Source organism: Falco peregrinus, chromosome 9 (genome assembly GCF_023634155.1).
Source record: "Falco peregrinus isolate bFalPer1 chromosome 9, bFalPer1.pri, whole genome shotgun sequence".
NCBI lineage: Eukaryota > Metazoa > Chordata > Aves > Falconiformes > Falconidae > Falco > Falco peregrinus.
In genome coordinates, this window is record NC_073729.1 from 21,339,013 (window position 1) to 21,359,411 (window position 20,399).

General features: G+C 46.2%; 2 protein-coding genes across 3 annotated transcripts in view; both read right to left on the reverse strand.

The window, feature by feature from the left end:
- LOC101920257 (ras-related and estrogen-regulated growth inhibitor-like) overlaps positions 1-4,589 on the reverse strand; it is a 22,576-nt gene extending 17,987 nt beyond the window's left edge. The window contains exons 1-2 of the mRNA XM_055813688.1: positions 3,974-4,589; positions 2,661-2,809 (exon numbers count right to left, since the gene is read on the reverse strand). Of these exons, the coding sequence (XP_055669663.1) occupies positions 2,661-2,670 (10 nt within the window). The 5' untranslated portion in view covers positions 2,671-2,809; positions 3,974-4,589. The remainder of the gene's footprint in view (positions 1-2,660; positions 2,810-3,973) is intronic.
- Positions 3,767-20,383, reverse strand: MRPL21 (mitochondrial ribosomal protein L21). 2 transcript variants are annotated; one of them, XM_055813689.1, is made up of 7 exons: positions 20,326-20,383; positions 18,474-18,534; positions 14,539-14,624; positions 11,345-11,508; positions 9,752-9,804; positions 4,597-4,700; positions 3,767-3,906 (listed from the first exon to the last, which is right to left on the reverse strand). In XM_055813689.1, the coding sequence occupies exons 1-7, from the start codon at positions 20,363-20,365 to the stop codon at positions 3,842-3,844; spliced, it is 573 nt and encodes a 190-aa protein (XP_055669664.1). In that variant the 5' UTR covers positions 20,366-20,383; the 3' UTR covers positions 3,767-3,841. The 2 variants fall into 2 exon arrangements, with proteins under 2 accessions (XP_055669664.1, XP_055669665.1); XM_055813690.1 differs by lacking the exon at positions 18,474-18,534 and having other exon boundaries at positions 20,326-20,348.
- Positions 20,384-20,399: the final 16 nt, after the last annotated feature.

Here is a 20,399-nt window from a genome sequence, read left to right on the forward strand (position 1 = left end):
CATGCTTCATTAGGCTGCACAAATAATGGATCCTCACAATGGGAAGCCTTCACGCTGAGAGAAATGGCTTTGCTTGTGAAGCTTATTTTAGAACACAGAACAACTTGCCAAGGGAAGGAAGAGAAACCCCATCATGTAGGCAATTTAAAACTCGTCCAGACAGAGCTCTGGAGATATGCTGCAGAAAGCTGTCCTGTAGGATGACCAGCATGGGCCGTCTCCCCTTCAATCATGACAATGATCTTATTTTTGTCAGAATGCCAAACCCAAATCCAAGCACCTGGAAGCTGCAGAATTTTCATCTGAGAAGTCATGACCATAGCATCCTGTTGGAGGGTTTAGAAGATTGAAACCTCACTCCAAACCAACGCCTGAAAGCATCTGTATCTGGCGGGGGGTGGGGTGGGGGGGTGGAGCACAGCCACAAATTAAGGTGCTACAGTCCACTGCTGCCAGAAGGGTGAAGGATGAGGTCGCGGCGGGGCTGACATTCAGCCAGGCCAGCAGTTCACCATCTCTTGCACAACAGCACGTACCAATTTCAGCCACTGTGTACACTTAATTAGGGCTTGGCTAAACAGTTCCCTTGGCTCCTCAGGAGAGGTGACAGGAGGGGGGAGCGAAGGGTGCCCAGGGGGACTGCATGTCTGGGATGCAGAGGGCAGCAGAGCCAGGAGTCCAGTCTGCCACACCCAGGCGTTCCTGCTCAAACTGGGACGTGACAGCGACGTGACTGGCAGAGAAGCAAGGGCACCTCCAGACAACTCTTCCTGAGCAAACCCCTCAGCAGCCCGGCTGGCGAGAAAACAATGCAACACTGACATTTTTCCACAATAAGGAAGCAAAGCCCGTTGTCCTTCTGCCGGGGAATGAAGCCGAGTCCTACCAACATTCTTCGAAAGCACGAGAGAGAAACCAGAACAGCCAGCGGCTTTGTGGCCAGCAGGCAGGGAGCAAGCTGGAATTCGCGTCTGACTCAGAACAGATGGATGCCCTCTGCTCTGGCCCTCCAGCCTCCCTCTGGGCAGCGAAGCCTTATTTACACGAAGTCAAACAGCACTGAGGGGAGAGTATGGGGAACAAACACGGCAGTTTTGCTTCAGAGGTGCTGGATGGCAGGAGCTCAGGTCTGGTTCTCGTCTAACCCACGCGGACGCCTAATCTTAGAGGCTCTGGGCAAAGCATCTCTCAGATTCCACCCTGATGTGATGTGCTGTCCAACAAGATGTTTTGTCCTAACAGATAAATTTTCACTATGAATCAGTGCTTGAGGGGGAAAAAAAAAATAAAGCCTGCTTTCTTGAGAAATTTCTGCTCAAACTATTTAAGTATGGGAAACCACATTCAGCAGCCAGAAAGAGGATCACAAGCAGCCACCCCCCAACATGCGAAGCTAAATGAAGTCTTGTGACTTCACTCTGGATAAGAAGGTATCTGCTTCCACCTGGAATGGCAAAAAGCTTTTTTTAAAAAAATTCCCCTGAAGAAAACGTCAAAAATAATCCTTTCACCTCAGTCTGAGTGCATTTCAAGAAAACCTGACTATTTTGCTCAATTTTATATTAGAAAATTTTCAAAACAAAATCCAGGACTTCCTGATATTGGTTGGATTTTCCCTTCCTGCATTTTTCTTCCCCAAAATTGTTGTGAAGCCACCCTAATTTCATAGAGCATCTCACTTGGATTAGAATTAGGTTTTCCCAAGGGCTTTTTTGGGGGAACCTGTTCCACAGATCAACTCAAGACATTTGCTTTTTCTTTTGATCCAACACTGGGCTCTTCCTTCCACATTTCTGAGCCTTGAAGTCTCTCTTGTTATTTTCAAGTGTTTCTCTGTAACTGGGAAGGACAGTTTATTCCCCCTACATCCTCTTAAAGCCAAGATACGCATGCTGTTTCTTAGCCCCAGCGCTCACATGCCTTAGGAAATGCAGAGGGACTGTGAGGTTTCCAGTGAAATTGCTTCAGCTGGCAACGCTGCTTCCGCTGTGGACTGTGAACAATCTTTAACTGCCATCGCCTTCATGCCAGCCCACAGCATACTGCGGCTTACTGCAACTGTAGGATCTGTGGTCCCAGTGTAGAACTGGAGCCACCTTTGGATCCCCCCACTGCCTTCCATTTTGTAAGAGCCTGGAAACAAGGATGCAATGATCAAAGATGGTTCCGGAAAGGTCCCTGTCTTCATATACCCATGAACTATTTAAAATCCAAGTGTCCAACCTCCTTGTGCAGTCAGTAGACAAGGAAGAGCATCTCCCAAGGGCTGCTCGTGCTGGACAGTCCTAGCTGGGAAGAGATGAGTTAGCCTCTGCAGCTGACCATCTCTCTCCAGCAACTACAGAACCAGCTTAACTGAAGCATACCTGGGTATTTTCTTTCTGTAGCTGAAATCAGGCAAGATGAAATGCAGCCTGAGCCATCAAGCTTGCTGTTTATGGCACCTAAAACGATCTGAGATTTTGAAAGACTGGACGGGACACAGATTTAGTTATATTCAAAACCACCACCCTGTACTGAAGGAAATGCTGGGCAACCTTGGTGCTATGAAGGAGTCGCCGCAGGGGCGCATACGGACATTCACATGCAGACTTTCCTCCTGACTCACTTGAAGCAGGGCATTCCCTAGAGAAGTGACAAGGTGAGCAAGCTCGACTTACCACTTCTCATGGTAGCTGTAGAGAATCTGATAGCTCTAGGAAACTCTTCCTGGTTGTTATTACGGTACAGAAACACATGCAGACCTTGGCTGAATAAGCCTGCTGAATCTGGCCTTGCACATGCTGCTCAATAAGTGACAGTGCTCAACCTGCAGACAAAGCAGAGAGAAAATACTGGGATCTAGACATAAAAATATTCACAGTCGGCCAAGCACCAAGTCTGTCAAATAGGCACAAAATCACTCCTGAGCCACTGATACCTGTTCTTGTGAGGGTATAATACATGCAGACAATTTATTGCTATGCAATAGACTCCTGAGCTTACTTTTAAGAGGGTAATTTCTCAGGTGTTCCTAACCTATACGGATTTTCACCACTTAGCATGATCTGGGAGTATATTTGGGATCTTGCAGTCATCTTGTTTCACTGCTCTCTTCAGTCCCATCTTTGCTGTGGGCCACACTGTACCCCAGTGTATTCCCTGAAGCCATAAAACACCAGGAAAATGAGCAGAGCAGCAGGGCTTTTGTCAGGAGAGAAAAAGGGGTGGAAGGCAAAAATTACACTTAGCACTCTTAAAAACACCTCACCTGTTTACAGCGATGTAACTGCAGTCTGTGGAGAGCTACGAGTGTTTCCAGAGGGCAAATCAGCTCACCCAAACCCCCTGCCCCATTGCTAGCCTTAAGTGTGCTCCCAGTGCCAGGGAAACTTGCATAGACACAAATAATGAAGCACAGCACCAGGCTCTTTAAATTGACTAATTTTACCCATAGATTCTGCCTTCCCGGCTCAGAGCCTCACTTCTGGGACTGGGGAGGCAGATGGCCCTTTTCTTCCACAACCAGTGAAGCCCAAGGTATTTTTAAGACACAGCTGAGAGCCTGTATTCCTAAAGTACATAGAGGGGTGTGCAGGCAGAGGCAGACCCAGCTGGCATGAAACAGCTCGACAGCTAGCAATGGATCCTGGGGTGTTTAAGACTTTTGACAAATAAATACCATCAAGGCTGAAATAATAGTTTAAAACTGTATTTCATTGTTGCTTTTAAAAAAGAAATTACATAGAGATTTCCATTTCCGGCAACAGCAAGAAGTCCAGAACTCTCCAATGACAAGGCAGTTTTATTTCAGTAATTGCCTAAAGCAATAATAAACCCAAGCCCCACAACACCTGATCAATCATGACAAACAGGGGAAAATTTCTATGGTGTTTATCCGGAGGACAGTCTGTGGGTTCACGATGACTGAAAAAGAATGAAAAGAGAGAGAAAAAAAAAAAAGATCAGATGACAGCACATAACTGTTGCATACCTTTCGAAAGGCTCCTGCTGGCTTAGCAACATTAAGGCATGCCAAGGCGTGACGGTTTCTAGGAGGGGGTGTGCTGGCAGATGCTGCCACATTGGCAGGACAGCTGCATACTGTTGGTACGGCATCAACAAGGGGTCCAGGCAGAGCTCCCGTGGGACTGTGTTAGACTGGTCGAGGTTTTAGCATCCATTCCATAAACCAACAGTCATAATTTTTCTCTCTCAGCCGTATTTGAGAAGGGACGGTCATTTGGTAATCAAAAAGCCTGCCACAGGATACTGTTAAGACTTGCTAATATCTGTGATAACACAGCAAACATTTAAGGCTTTGGAAAGGGAACAGGATTGCTTTTCTGCCCAGGGAATTTTTTTTTCCAGTAAGGTCTTTTGCAAGGCTATTCAACAAAGGGTGCTGGACCAAGGGAGTATTAAGTCACTGTGCTCTGCATACAGTGGGCACACCTGGGGCAGCAGGCTGGGAAAGAGGTGCTGTGCCATGAGCGGTCCTGGGGACGTGGTAAATGAGTCTCCTTCCCCAGACACTGCCCTTGTGTCATGATACCCCCATCCCAGATCTAGCAACAAAACAGCAGGGAAGGAAGCTGTGTATTCTATTAATCTTACTTTTCTTCTTTTGATAGTTGTGCCTCCTCCGAAAGCGCATGTTAATTTTTGGCCACGACTCTGTCTTTTCAATCACAGTAGCCTCCACACGGACGAGATCTTTCCTTAAAAATAAATTTTACAAGTATCACTTTTTAACTATTTACGTTCTCGTCCTATCTGTAAGCAGGTTTCTGGGGAAAAGCGACACACAGATAACACATCCTGCCTTACAGAGCCCAGATCCACAGGAACTACAAAATCACTGTGGAAAGAGGGAAATCTGTCAGTTTGTTGGCTTCACAGTGCAAAACCAAAAGCCTCAAGGTGCTGTATGTGGATCAGCCAAGTGATACAATAGGTTGTAGGGCAGTACCTCTCTATCACGTGAGCGATAAGATCAGAAACAGCTAGGGAGGCAGTAGCAAGACAAACCTGCAGGAACTTGTAGGATTACAGTAAGTTAATACAGTGCCTCGTCTGGCACATTCACATGATCTTGTGTGTCCTACTTTGCTTATGGTACAGGTCAAACCCACCAGTGGCCCCTTCTTCTGTGCTATGCCGGTCAGCACAGAAGTCCTTCTTCCTTCTACAAAGCATCACAGACAGCTGGAAGAAAGCCTTCTCACCTTGCTCACCTGAAAAAATCCTGGCAAAGGCTCAGTGAAAAGAGATTTGGCCTGCTGTTTCTAGCAGGAAGCACAGCTAATTGGCTCCTGAAGCAAGTCCCTTCTCCTCTCACATGCCTCTCTTCTGCCTCCCACTCTTGGTCTGTCCTGCTTGTTTACCCCAAATTGGAAAAGAAGATGGGGACTCCCTGAGGATTTCAGGTACTGCTGCCTGCCTCGCAGCTCGGGGAGTTCAGACCACTCAAAGACTCAAATTATTTCTATATCTCATTTCTACATATGGAAATTCTCAGCAAGTAAACATCCTCCCTCCCTGAGGAGAGAGATGAAGAGAAGAATACAGCCTGTATTCACAGGCACATAAAAGCACAAAGTAATTAGTCGCTCCACTTTACCTTACCGACACACTCAAACACACCTCCTGCCCGCCCAGGGCTTCTGCAGAGCTCAGAGAAAGTCCCACTGAAGTTAGAAAAAGAATGCTGGGATTTCTAGCTGCTCTATGAAAAATGCCAAGAGCTAGAAAACAAGGTGGCTCTGAAGCACGCACTGGAGGAACAGCTACCTGTCTGCACTACAACTGCTCTCTAGGAAGATAAGTGCCCCCAGACAAGAGCCAGACTAAAGCTTTGGAAAGTGTGGTTTTAATCAACAGCCACAAGGAGGGAGGAAGAGACACTCTTTCATGCAGCATTGCTGCAGAATATCATTAAAAACTCATTAGCATGCTCACTTTGCCACCGGAAGACATTTAAAGAACATTTTCCTGACAAATTACTCTGTCTGCACTTAAGGGGGGCAGAGAGGGGAAGCCCATCTAACCTAACTGTTCCAGCAAGGTCACTAGGAGGCCAAAGGCTTTGAGACATTTACCATCTCTCTTAACTTTTACCCTCTGGGGTGTAACATATATCAGAGATTGAGAGAGGAAGGAAGGGCAGCCAGAGGAGAAAAACTGATAATACCTGCATTTATTGGCTAGCCCAGAAGAAAAGAGACAAAAGATGATCTAGATTTTGAGCGGCTGGGTGACCCTCACATCTCAGATAAAGGACATTGTCCAGATTCAGCCCAGTGATAGGATCCAACAGCACTACTGAAATACACAGCGAGCTTTGCAACGTGAGGGAAGAAACCAAGAAATCAACTGCACTTCAGTGGCTGGCCATGTTTTAACACTATAATTAGGGAGCTATACTTCCCGGGTCTAATTCCTGCCTGCTGAAGGATACACTCCCACCGACTTCTCACAGGCTTGGACTGTAAAGGCGTGTAACAAACTCACTAATGATGATCACATGGGAAAACTGGAAAGTGGCCAGGCCAGATAAAGTGACCTGGTCACTGAAATCTCTGGGCAGCTCTCGGGAGAGCCAGGGTTTGCAGTAGCACAGCCAAGCTATCCCTGATACAGCGCTCACCACCGGACTGCACTGGCTGTCCTAGGCTTGGGTAGTATCCAGCCAAAGGCAGAAACATTGACACGGATCTGTAGATAAGTTTTCCCCCGCCACTGCTCATAGATATTGACATGCTTTCAAGTAAACCTTTAAGGGTATTGTTGAGACAATCCAGTATCCAAGCACGGCTTCACTCTGCAAGCCAAAGTTCAAGGCCAAAGGGCCCTGGTAAGTCCTTCTCTGTTGGACAAAGCACTAGGACCTGCTGGCGGAGAGGCTGAAGCACAACAGAAAACAACTTGCTGGTGAAGTGCATAGGAACAGAAAAGCTCTCAGTGAAATAGAGCCCAAGGAAAAAAAACAAAAAACTTCATCAAATGTTTTAGGTATGACTGGAATGTCCATAAAAATAAAAAGAGGGTCACGCGTTTCCCAGAGTCTGACATAGACAGTCGGGCCTGCTGCTGTTAGCAGCAAAATGTTTCATGACAAAACAAGTCTATCAGATTTTTGCAGGAAGCAAGAAAAATTCACACTGAAATCTCATAGATGTAAGTTGGGCTGAAAGCTATTGTCATTAAGCCGTGAAAAAGATCCAGGCAATCCACAGCACCAAAGGATCACAATTCTTAGAGGTAATAATTTCAACTGACAAGCTTGCTTGCTCCCTGCAGAAGGTAACTGAATCCCAGCCTTGCTGTCTGGGAAAAGAACAGGCCCAAGGCCCTTTGCCTTTTCTACTGAAGCCACTGCAAAAATGGACAGGTAGCAGGAGAAAAAGCAAGGTTCATCTAGAGAAAAAAATTCCCCCATCAGTAGTACTTTGTCTAGAAATAAGCTAAGCTTTCTCAGAGGTACCATTCATTCCACTCAGGTCTAAAACAGCTGAGGGTACTGAGCTGATGGCTTGAAATGCAAACCTGCCCAAGGTTATGCTCACTTCTAATCACAGCTTTAAAAGCGCACAACACTTTCTGCATTATACAGCTAAACAAAGTACAGCTGCATACTGCTTGATATCCTTGTGCCAATCGACCAGACAGCAAGTTACTTGAACAAACACAAAACCCAACAGATTCCAGAGCAGAAGCCAGCTACAAGTTCCCAGAATAGCCTCTGCCACGCAGATATGTTTTGTTGCACTGTTGTTTTTTAAGGCTTTTAAGGAGTGTCATCTTGGGAGGTATCTGACTGTTACAGAAAATTAAAACATCACTGTCCGTCCAAAACAGGACAAGTTCCTACCCGCCTCCAAGTTTGAACAGGGAGTGCAGCTGTAATGAACTGTCTTACGCAGACACTGGTGCAAGCATTTACTGAAGTGTTTATTTTTGAAACAACAGAAAAACAAAACCACATTTGTTCATACCCAACCTCTTATCTCCCCTCCAAAATGTTTGTGGTTTAGGCACAACTGGGAGCTATGTGAAAGAACTGCAGTCGATGTTGCTCGTGACACGCTGGGTTTTGCTTTCCTTTCCTCAGCCCGTATCAGAGCTGGGGACTCGGGAGGTTTCCCTACAGCTTGGGGGGAGGATGGCACCTTCCCACCAGCCTTTCAATCTGCCTGGTGAGCTGCTACTGCCTCCTCCTCCCAACATTCTTCCTCTGCCAGTTACTGGAGTTCAGGCTAACACTGGCAGATGTGCAGTTTGGTCTGCTTCAAGCAACTGGCACCACCTTCCACACATTGACAGCAGCTGCAGGAACCCAACAGCTGTTTCTCTTCCTGCCCTAGAGCTCCTGCGTCTTGCACCGCACACGCCAAGTCCAGCACACAAACTGAGAGTTGCAAAAAAACACCCCAGAGCCACTAGTTAAGACAGCCAGGTGAGGGATGGTGCTCCTAAACTACCTGACATGGCGTATCCATGCCTGCAGAACTTGGGCTCCTCTGAACTTCTGCAAGATGACACTTCTAGTCCTAGTAATGAGATTTCCCTTCCTAAGATCTTCCACGAGGGCAATATCTGGCAATAATTCAAAGACTCCTGCCAACCCGCTCTTCCAGATATATTTGCAGTACTGTTAAAAGGACTGGCAGCTCTCAAAATCCTAACACAGGGAACTCGAAGCAGCTACCACCACTGCAACCAAAGTCATGTTATCAACTGTACAAACATGTTACAAGTAACTCCTAAATACCAACAACCCCCTGGTGCCACAGCAAGCACTCAAAAGTGAAAATGATATGAAACTCTACGGTATTTCTAATCTGAATCTACAAGGCATCAACAAGTAATTCTCAGATGTACAACTTCCTACTCATGGGCCCATCCTCTGCCAAAGTCACTGCAGTTCGAGCTAAGGCCAAAACAAGTGGTTTAGCTTGCAACCAGACCACAGCCAGGGCTTCCAGGTACTTCAAGCACCTGCAACCCACCTCATCTTCACTTGCATTTTACCACTAAAACCTCTTGTCCTGGGGAAAACAACAGTTCATGACTTTGCTTCTGGCTACTGCTAAGAGCTGAGCAATAACACCTGGTCCACACGCACCACTTCCTTTTGGTATAGAAAATGCTGAAGAAGCAGGCATTCTGCCAGTTTGTATAGCAGGTCCTACACACTAGGATGGTGCCAAGCAGGTAAAATCCTTCTCCCCAGTTCTGTGACTGCTGGACAGGAAAATCAGGAACTCTAAAATTAAGATTAAGGCCTGCTGGGTTAAGACAAGGACAAAAGGAAATGGGTTAAAAAACCCCAAGTCAAATTAAGGGGTTAAGGGATGGGAAAGGATTTCTGGGTTATTCCAAGATGACTATCACCAGAATTAGGGTAAGGGAGTAAAGATGTTGAAGAGCAAGATTTACTGCTAGTTAGTGCAAGGTTTGTAACAAGAAAAAAAGGTCCAACCCAGTAGAGGTGAATATCCTACAGTTACCTTAGTAAAACTCAGCTGTGAAACATGGCTCATTCACTTGGAAAACTAACTGCTGTTCTATCCTGGCAGTGTGGCTATGGTTAGAGTCAGCAGAGGCTGAGAAGCTTTATTGGTGGCTCTTTCAAAAGCCACAGGGCTGGGAAAAAAGCTACTGCTGATAAATCCAAGTTTCTCTTCAGTTTCAGGGACTGTAGGAGCCCTGAAGCCACAATTAAGTACAAGAATTGTTTCAAAGACAATTCTTGTATGAGACATCTTACCCCAGGAGCGGCCTTCCAATAAGTGTGAAGTCATCAGCGCCAACCAGTAAAACCTATGGAAAATAAACGAGGCATATGTCACTGCTTTCTTGTCCCAGTAGAAATGCAAACACTATCTTCCAAATTCTACAGTCACCATAAAGGAGTCAAACTGCTTAAAAATAGGCCTTTACACATTTCAAACCTGATGCTGTTACTAGAGAGGGATGGTGGGAAAAGGCAGCTAACAGGCAAGAAGCAGATTCGTTAAACAGTCAGTCTTCCAGGACAGCTTATCCTACTAAAACATACTTTGGAAGTATCTTTCACATTGATCAGAACACACTGAACCTTTCTGTCCTGGCTCACCAACAGCTGTAAAAGTTATGAAAAGCAATACAGGGAAAAAGAAGAATGTGCCTTGTGTGGATCGGAATGAATAGCAGCTCCTAAAATCATTGGATTTTTATAGCAATTGCTCCATGTCCCAGCAGAGAAATACTGTCCTCACCCTCCTCCATCAGGCCTCAAGAGGGCAAAAAAGAAATGAGCATGGGGGGGTGGGGTGAGATTCACCACCTCAGGGACTAGCCCTTTTGTTTCAGGGTATTTCAACCACCTGCTTATCTAAAGGATCAGGCAGGATAATAAAGAGGACATAGTGAGAAGAGGCAGCATTTCTTACAGACTGTCTCCTTCCCCACACTAATTGTACAGCAGCAGTTAAAAGCAGCATACAAATGGTCATGAGATATTCCCAGTTTTCGTTTAGAAACTTGCCAGTAAAATCCCAGAAGAGTTATGGTGGTTAGGCAAGTTTTTCACCTTTAACTCCCATCCAGACCTTTGCATTCCTAGCTGGCTACTTCATGCAAATCACTCCTCTCTGCAAGGACACAGGACACAGCTGAAGGCATGCCTAAAAAGCTGCCTCAAAACTGGACTTCAAAGCAACGGGTAAGTAGAAGAACTGCCCGGCTCTCCTTAACTGCTTACTTGGCTCTAACAACCAATATTAAGATTAAACCAACCCCACTTCGTAATCTTTCATTTAAGCTTTGGATTAATAAACCTCTACAAGCTCCTGCTAGTTAAACAAGGGTAAAGGTAAAGATATTGAATTGCATCTTGGTAATTCTCCCCTACATGCACCATCCCTCTCCCTCCACCCAACACACTCAGCACGATAAGGATCTTGCAAAGCATTGCTCAGCGACAGTCCCTCCGGAGGACTGCAAGTATTTTGGGTGTTGAGAGTTTCAAGGTAAACACAGTCTTCAGCTGCTGTCTCTAGAAATAACAACTGTAATTTTCTTTTTTTGGATGAAGTTAGTACAACAAAAATCTGTCTCCTAACAGAGTCTGGCACGACTCACTCCAACCCTGTTCAACAGAAATCACAATAATATTATCACTAACAGAGTAACTGAAATTGGAACAAAACTAAGACAAGGCAAGTAACTGGAGTAAGAACGGGAGATCAGACAGGAGCTATTCAGGACATGTTATTAAAAACTGGTTATGGGTTTTGCCTTAGGGAATGTTCACAGGCAATCTGCTCTAGCCCCACACACAGCATGGCATCACAGGCACTGTGGAAGCATGGCATGTCACCTTTTCCATCCGGATTCGGTCTCCACATTCAGCCTCCAGAACATTGTCCATCATAATCAAGTCTTCACTAGTTATTTTCCACTGCTTGCTGGCAAAGTGGACCACAGCAAAGAGCCTTCCGTACTGCCCCATTGCGATCATCTTGTTCACCTTTTGTACCACTTCTGCGGGCAAACAGCAGGGAAGGAATCAGTGTACAAACCCCCGCAAGGTGTGAAGAACCGCTCAAAACTAACTCAGCCACACTGCTCTCCCACCAAAACTATTACCTTCTGGGAATCTTTAAGCATGGATCAACAGCAATGTTGTTTCCGACAAGGCGTGAACCTCCCTTTCATAAACTTAATTTCTATTTTAGTTGCTGGCAAACCCATGTGTAAGTAAACAGCTAGTATATATACCATGCGGCTGATCTAAGACTGTTGACTTCTCAGCCTATTTCTTAAGCAACCTAAAATGCACTGCATTCAGATATAAAGTGTTCCAGAAAAGAGTGCTCATCCTTGCATTCTACGTTTGGAGGGGAGCAACTCAATTTCCAAGTCATATGCATTAGGCCCAGCACTCTGAATACCGTGTAAGGCATGCAGGAACATCAGGAAGAGTTTGGCAAAGTACAAAGGAAAAACTAACAAAGCTTGGCTTGAGAACTTGTACCTGCAGCAAAGACAAGAGAGACCTTTCTGTCAGTCTCTTCCAGAAAATCTCTTCCTGAAAAATCTCTTCCCGTATACACATACACACAGAGCAGGTGCCAGAAGCGGTACAAATGCCGGGGACAAGGTCCTGCACATGAACAAACTCAGTTTTCTGTGATCAGCTTCCCATGCACTGAAACCAAAACCAGTTTTTACAGGAACATCAAAAGGTATTGCTTAATAAGTGCCATTCCACTGCCAAATAGTAGCTTTCCACCCACTTGAGCTGTTCAGAAAAACAGCAACTTTTCTATAACTGGAAAAATAGATTTTCTTCATGGTCCGCAAAAGTGGCTGAATCTTTTTTTTTCTTTTTTCTAGGAATGTAAACAAAACAACATCCATTTGGGACAGGCAAGAATTTAGCAGCCAGTCAAACCAAACCCAGTTCTTACAGGAACACTCTGAAAGTGTCCAAGTTTCAACCCAGCAGATGCAAGCTATTCTAGGAAGAGGTAAGAACCAATTATTTGCAAGGCAGTAGTTACTACAGTTCCCACTACAGTGAAGAGTTTAGCTTCTGTGTTGCTGGAATTGCTGTCCCAGAAGAAAAATCTACTGTGTGCTCTTTTCTCTGAATCACAGTGGACCACTACAAAAAGTCCAGAGGAAAAAAACCAAGCACATTTTCCTTGTTATACCCGCAACTGCACTATGGGTACAATAAATTTCTTGCAGCTCTGAACTGCTGATGCAGGTAGACCAGTAGTCCTGTGGTCAACGTTTCAAAACCAAAATTTCAAAAATGCTGGCCTACAATTTTCTCTCAGCAAAAAACATGCTGAGTCATGCTCTAACAAGGGTTAGTTCCTTGTCAAGTTTCAACTTTCTATCCATGGGGCTTTATCATCTTTCCATAACCAAAAAAGGTACATTTTCTACACTGTACTTGGGCTCTGAAGTTGTTGATAACTCTTCCAACCACCTCTAGTGACAGGAAACATCAAGTGATGTTACTATTTAACTGCTAGGACAGCAATCCTAAATACCCCTGACTGTTTCCATAGCCAGCAGAAAAATAGAAGGCAGAATTCAAATGCTCTTGCTGTTTGCTTTGGATAAGCACAGCCAGGAGATAATGATGCAAGCTCATTAACAGCAGGAGGTTACCAGGCACAGAAATCACAGCAGCCCCGAGGATCCCATGTGAATCAATCAGGTGAACATGGGACCCTGTTCACCACAGGGCTTCAGTAAACCAAACAGAGCAGTTCACAGTTCACTACCGGGTCAAATCACACTCAGACACAGAACATCTGTCACTTGAGCAATCCCAGGAGCACAAAGGAGATAAAAAGCAGGATGAAAAACAGCCAGAGAGGAGACCTGGAGCAGGAGGCTCTCTCTAAAGCACACCAGTCACATAGCTACTAACACACTTCAGTCCGATGATTGGAGACTATCTGCAAAAAGGTGGACACAACCCAGCTTTTCACCTCTCACTCTCCTTGTAAAAGAACTCCTCTCCTTTACTTCCCAGGTCTCTCCCACCTAAAGCAGGAGTCAGATACCTTTCACAGATGTCCCAGAGGTTTACACAACGAGACAGTAAGACTGCCTGTTAATAAACAGAGGAGCTCATTGCCTGTGTGAAGCACAACGCCTAATTGCTACCACCACAGCAACTGCAGAAGGAATTCACCCACTGGGGCTCATTATTGCCTAGTTCTGAGACACATCCCACACATGTGGCTTCCCTGCTACCATCCCCAGCACGGTCTGGATGACAACAGCCCCACTTGGGCAATACGAGGCTAGACACATCTGCCTTCTTGTATTTGATTTTCACCTGCCAGGGGACCTGTGTCTGGTTACAAGTGGAAGATTGACATGTTCTAGTAAGGTGAAGCAATGAGGGAGGGTGGTTGCCAAACATCTGTGGGCACTTCTCTCACTGACCTGTGAGGCTGCCTACTGTACAGTCCACGTGCTCCTTTCAGGAGGACCACTGGCTGCCTTCAACGGTCCTGACTAGATGTGGGGACAGAAACACATTCACTAACATTATGTCACATCCCAGCTGCTCATTGCCTTATGTCACACCTCTGCAGCTCAGTCATGTCCCCACCATCCAACTGCTTATGCTGGCTCTAGTGTTTTATGCATTTAAATACACCAGCTCTCTGATGTGCCTTCCATCCAACAGCTTTTGCTGGCTTTAGCTTTTTGATTTATCCATTAAAAGACAAATAATTGTTTCCTCCTGTCCAAAAGGCTTGTTTCACACTTTAGAAAGCAACACATCACATCAAGTAAGGTTACTCTAGGAGTGTTACAATCTGTCACACTGTCACAAACTAAGACAACCTCATATTGTACCCAAATCTCCAATACCAGCAGCTGGAGCACAAGTCCAGTGACACTAACACATCTGACAGACTGCAAAGAACAAAACCAGGCTCCAGTCATTGAAAACACTTATTTATGCTCAATCAGGCCTGCCACCAGCGGCAATACTGGAGTGCTAGTCTTCACTCAGGGACTTGAGATCTTTACCTGCATGATACTTCGCTTCTTCTACTGGATCTGGAAGTTTCACTTCAGGCCACGGGGGTGAAGTCAGAGATGTTTTGGCAACAAGTCTGTGAATGATAAGGTAAGATTCATTTGTAGCACACAGATATTGTCAAGAGATGTAAAGCATGAAGAAAGGGAAAAAGGTAAAAGAAGCTGCAGATGGGACTAGAAAGTGGTTTTCCACTGGCGAAGCAGAAGTTGTAGAGGAGACTTAATGATTTCTCAGTATGAAAAACTAGATCTAAAACCCACTGGGGCCAGAAGGCAACTTCCCACAGATCACATTTCTCTTTGTAGCAGCTCATGAGCAAGGAGAGGTTTTCTATTCCAATGTAAAGTGTTACGGACAGAGGGAGGCAGACAAGGCAAAAGCCATGTTACCTCTTGAGGAACTAATCCAATGGAGGACACTGGATATAGCAAACTCCTCAGACCCTCCTCCCGACACCTGGCAAAAGCACTCCAGTAGGACAAGAAATGCTGAAGATGAAGCCCATATCAGAAGGCTGTTCAAAAACATGCAGAAAACAGTCTCATTCTTTAGTTCAGCCTGTAAATACCCTACAACAGTCACTGCTCCCAGGGCTTAACATCATTTAGGGCCACCATGAACTGCAGCAAGCTTTGAGAAAAAGGGATAAATGCCTCAGTGGTTGGTTTGCTTTACATCCCATCCTATCATAAAATTCATTATGGGGAATGGATTATTCCCCCCCTCTTTTTTTTTTTTTCTTTCTTCCCACTTCAGAATGTTAGTTAAAATAGTTTGAAACAAAGGAAGCGTGCAGAAATAAACCAATGGAAAATTAACTGAAAATTCACACAGGCTATCACTTCTTCCTGATGTTGATATCTGCAGCTGGATGTGGTAGTGCCAATAAAGTTCAGAGACTACCACTGACTTTCCACCCCCTTGTTTTTACAGACTGGAATTTTGTCACCAACTCCAATGGAAACAGACCTACCTTCAGCCTTGTTACACACGAGTTTTAGATACAAGGCTCTTATTAAGCTTTTCCGGGTATAGCTACAAGTTACCTCCACCACAGCTGAGCGGCTGAACACATTAATGCTCCTCAGCTCACTTCACCAAGTACAAAGCCCTGAAGTTACCTGACAGCGGGGAGCATCCGGGAGGAGGCAACTTGCCTTTGATGGGGAAGAAGGGCTAACGAGCATTCTTAAACCAGCCTTAAATGCTGCACATGAATGACTCACATGCATCCTTTTTTCCCCCCCTCTGTTTTTTGAAGCTCTTCTCTGTTAAATAGACAGTTTAGAGAGGGCCTTAAGACCACAGCTGGGTTCTTTACAGGAGAGTCACAAGGCTGTTGTTCTTTTGTCACTTACAGCTGCATTCCCTGAATGGCAATAATAACGGCTTACCCTACCCCCAGTGCAATTCAGCATTTAATACCACAAACATTTAACCCAAAAGACTCTTCTGTGCCATTACCACATCTGTCTATAATTGATAGTACCACACTGGGGAGGGACTAGCAGAGGCATCTAACAAAACTTCTTAGACCCATGCCTATCTTGGTTCAGATTCACTGCAGAAGGGAGCCGGAGCTTGCACCACCCCATACTCATCCAGCCAAGCACAAGCATCATTCCTCACGATGACTTTGAGCACCAAGATATTTTGCTGAAAGGTGCAAATTAAATCCTGATTCTTCTTGAAAGGGTAGCTTCCACTTTTGTGATAGAGAGTGGCTTTTGTAACATCTCTTTTCAAACACTCTGCAACTGTACCGCTGAGACAAGAGCCTCTCCACTGCAAGATGTTGCATCAGTCCCCAAAAACCTCCCTGGTGACCAGCCTGAGGGACTCTGGACACCACAGATGCATCCCTTCAGGATCATTCAGTACTGATACAATCGTGGAAGCAACCACAGCTCAAGCTGCACCAGCACCCAAGTGACAAATTCTGTGCAGACCTGAAGACAGCTCTACTGTCTATATTTGGATGCTGCTCTCTGACTTACTAAAAATGGTATGCGGCTGTCACAACGCACGACACCTTCAGTTTAGTAAATAAACTGGGGGCCTGAAGGCGAGCAGGCTACAGTATGGATACAGAACGAAAGACTGAAAACTGCCAGGGGTGTTTCAGCTAGCAGCCAGCAACACATTCTGTTTAGCTGTACAATGGATTCTTTCTGCTTTTCTCAAGATAGTCACTGAGAGGGATCCTCTGCCTCAAAACTGACCGAATTCCTGACTGCTTCAAGCCCTGTACAGTCAATACCGCAGGTACTGCCATGCACACACTGCCTTTCTTGACAGTGGTGCAGACAGCACTACATCATGAGAAGGCTGTTTAAAACATCAGAGCTGAACAACAATTAACGCCGCTCAAATGTGCCACAGGGTGTTAATTCAGAAATGAAACACTGCACGAAGCTCAGTGTGAGTTTGAGCGGAAAAAATGCAAATGACACTTGCTTATAATTAGCTGTTTTTCAAGATCTCTAGGACAAGAAGCAACAACAAGAAGGACCAGAGGCAGCTGCTTACATCTCTGCATAAGAGCCAGTTACAAAAACTATTGATTTGTTCCCAAAGAACTGGAGAGAAAAGCACTACTCGGAACTGTGGTACGCATTTCAGGGGCCAGGGAGAGGAGGCACAAGGCCCATCCTGCACCATTCAGAGATTACCCTGAGAGATGCCAAATGCCTTTACTCAGAAAGAGACACATGACCAAAAGGCACCAGATTATTAAGCAAGAATCTACAATACCACAAAGACAATCTTAGATTTAAAGAGGCAGATTCACCCTGGATCTTGATGAGATGACCAGAAAGGTATTGGTTTCTGAAATTCAAAGAGAAAGGTGCTGCTCACTAAAATACCATCTCCACCACAAACAGGAAGTCCAGCTTCCTGTGCACAGAGATCCACACTTTCTATAAATAACACAGGATGCGCAAACCCCATAAAACGTTCCAGAAAAGACATTAGATGCTAGTGAATGAAGGCAAATTAACACAACAGCAATAGTGTTGGATTGGTTTACTCTGTAATGCCCAGCAATGCCTCAGGAAGGGCTTTCATTTAACAGAAACTCAAAGCACTTGCAAACAAGTATATAGCCACAAGCACCAAGGCTTCGTGGGTCTGTTGCGGGGTATAGTAATAATGTTGGGTGCTCTGTCACCGAGGCAGAGATCCAAACTGTGTTCCCACATGGCTGAGGATCAGCGGGAAGAGGTCACCCCTCCGCAGCCTTCAGAAGAGCAGAGGGAATGAGCACATCTTGCCGTTTTTCCCTGATGCTGCTCACAGTTCTCCGTTTCTGCAGTGTCCCCTTCTGGTTAAAGCAAGCAGCAGCACAGCCCACAGCTCTGTCTCACTCGAGATCCCAGCAGAGGAAACAAAATACAGACACAAACAAGCAGCTTTCAAAGTGCTGAAACAAATGAAGGCTGAAGTTTCCTGGCTTGGGCTGTTAATCACATTGTACAGAGACCACAGTGCAAGTTCAGTATTTATCAGGTATCAGAGACTCCAGGCAGGAGATGGACCTTGCCTGAGGAGTAGGCCACCTGTACCTAAAAAGATGAGTGTTAGCTTGAAGCCATTTATGCCGCTGAGGAGCTTGCGATGTCCTGCCTTGAGTGGCTTCTCTGCTGTCTACTACGGGCTGAGCCCACACCGTGGCCCTTTTCTCAGTGGAGGATCTAATTATCTATCTCTAGACTCAACTCTTTTAATTTCCTAAATCAACAGAAGCATCCCTCTAGCAAACGTGACCAAAGGTAGGCAGAGTCTAAAACTTTGGGGGAAGTGACAGACTAAGGGATCAGACAAGCCTCCCTTCCAAAGTAAAAACAAGCCACCCTCCCCACCCACCCAAAGGACAATCAGTATTTCAAGGGGCAAAAAGCATAAAGTCATTTGACATTACCCTTGCTGCAGTGACGTGCTCTGGGAACTCTGTTGCCGAACCACAGATGAAAGCAAGCAGGCTAAAAGGGAAGGAGGGAAAAAGAATTAAAAGTAAGCAGCAACAACTAGGCTTTTAGACCTTGGTGAGGAAGCATGACAGCAATGCTGAAGCATTACAGCACTGGTCAGCTTCATGGTACCATTTTTCTGCCTGTAAAGGCTTTGTTCGGTTTTATCATGCCAAAGATAAAGGGGGAAGCAAAACAAGATACCTGGTAAGAGAAAGGACCCATCAGTTGTGTGCAGCATTGCAAGAGAGCACAAGAGAGCTCCCACTGTAAGCACACTTACTTCAAGTCACACTTCCACCTAGACACACCAATTTAACATGGATACACTCAGAGCAACCCATCTCTTGCTAAACAACGTGACCAAAAGGCAGAGGAGAGGAACAGGTAGTCTAAAGAATGCTGTGGTGCACTCTTCATTCTGAGCACTAACCGGTGCTGCTAGAAGGATCCTTTCCAGCCCTCTGGGCCCTCTGAAAAGGGGAGGGAAGCTATTACACAACATTTACCAGGTGAGTCTCAGAAACTTCTACTAAGCCTTACAAAGTTCCCACTCTGAAAAGAGAGGAGGAAGACAAGGCATACTGCCAGTAACTCACTGGCCCTGTAGCTCCAAAGCAGACACTGCAATGGTGAGTGAAACACAGTGACCTGGAAGAGGGGGGAAGGTCCAGCAGATTTGGTTTTAACACTCCTATGTCTGGGTTTTCACCCTCCCAGTCATGCTTGCTCCTTCTAGACAAGAGGAGTGGAGGAGCTATGTAGCTGAACAAGGAACAACAACAGAACATGGGAATTAGGAAAATGTATTCATGCTTTTCAGAGCTACATATACATAAGCTAATGTTCATCAACAGTGAAGCTGCATTACCGTTCCCATACACAAATCTTCAAAGCTTGAGTGGTTCACTACGACTTAAATCACACTTTAAGTGCAGCTTCAGCATTTTCTGGAAAGGAGCTAGACCCACACACACTTAGCAGAAAGAGATGAAGTCCTAAAAACACATGCTCAGGGATTTATCCCTATGTTACCTCAGGGGTAACAATCCCCTTCCTGGAACAACGTGCTTAATTAACAGCCAGACTCTGCACAGCTTCATTGCAGGAACATTCCCTTTTTCACCCACCATCCAAAGCATGACTGATACAAGGGACTAGCAAGACCTCTTAACACCAAACATACTTAACCACCTCTCTTGCAGAAGCTGCAGTTCACCAAGTCACACTCACCCAGCATGGAAACCAAACCCCGATGCAAAGCCAGGGCCCCCGAGGCTGCCTGTCTGCTCTCCCAGCAAACACCCTGCCAGCTTCCCAGCCCAGCAAGGAGGCCGATGGAGCCCCTGCACACACCCCCAACCCCTAGATTTTCCATAAAGGTTCACACCAGGCTAGAAAAACCCCTGTAAAGTTGATTCTCCTTTTTATGAACTTTCCCCCGCCCCGGCTTTCCAGCTGCTCCAAGACTGATGCAGGCCAAGACCCGAGCCGCCCCTTTCCCCCCCGCAGCTTTCCGCCACGGGCAGAGCTCCGAGGCTCGCCCGCCTGCTACACGGCGCGGCTGTACCGGGGCCACAAGCCGGCCGGGGGCTGCAGCACCGGCCCTGCGTGGGGAGGCGGCGGGGGCTCGCTGGGCCCGCCGAGGGGACGGGGCCCCCGGCCTCGCCGCACCGGGAGGCCGCGGAGGGGCCGCACCGCGTCGTCCAAACGGCCAGCGGCGGAGACGCTGCCCCGCCGCCTCCCTCCTCTCCCTCCCCGGCCGGAGCGGAGCTCAGAGCATCCCGTCCCGTCCCGTCTCACCTGCCGCCCGCCACCGTGCCCCCGCCACCACGGCCGCCATGACGGTGACCCCCCGCCCCGGAAGCGGAAGTGCC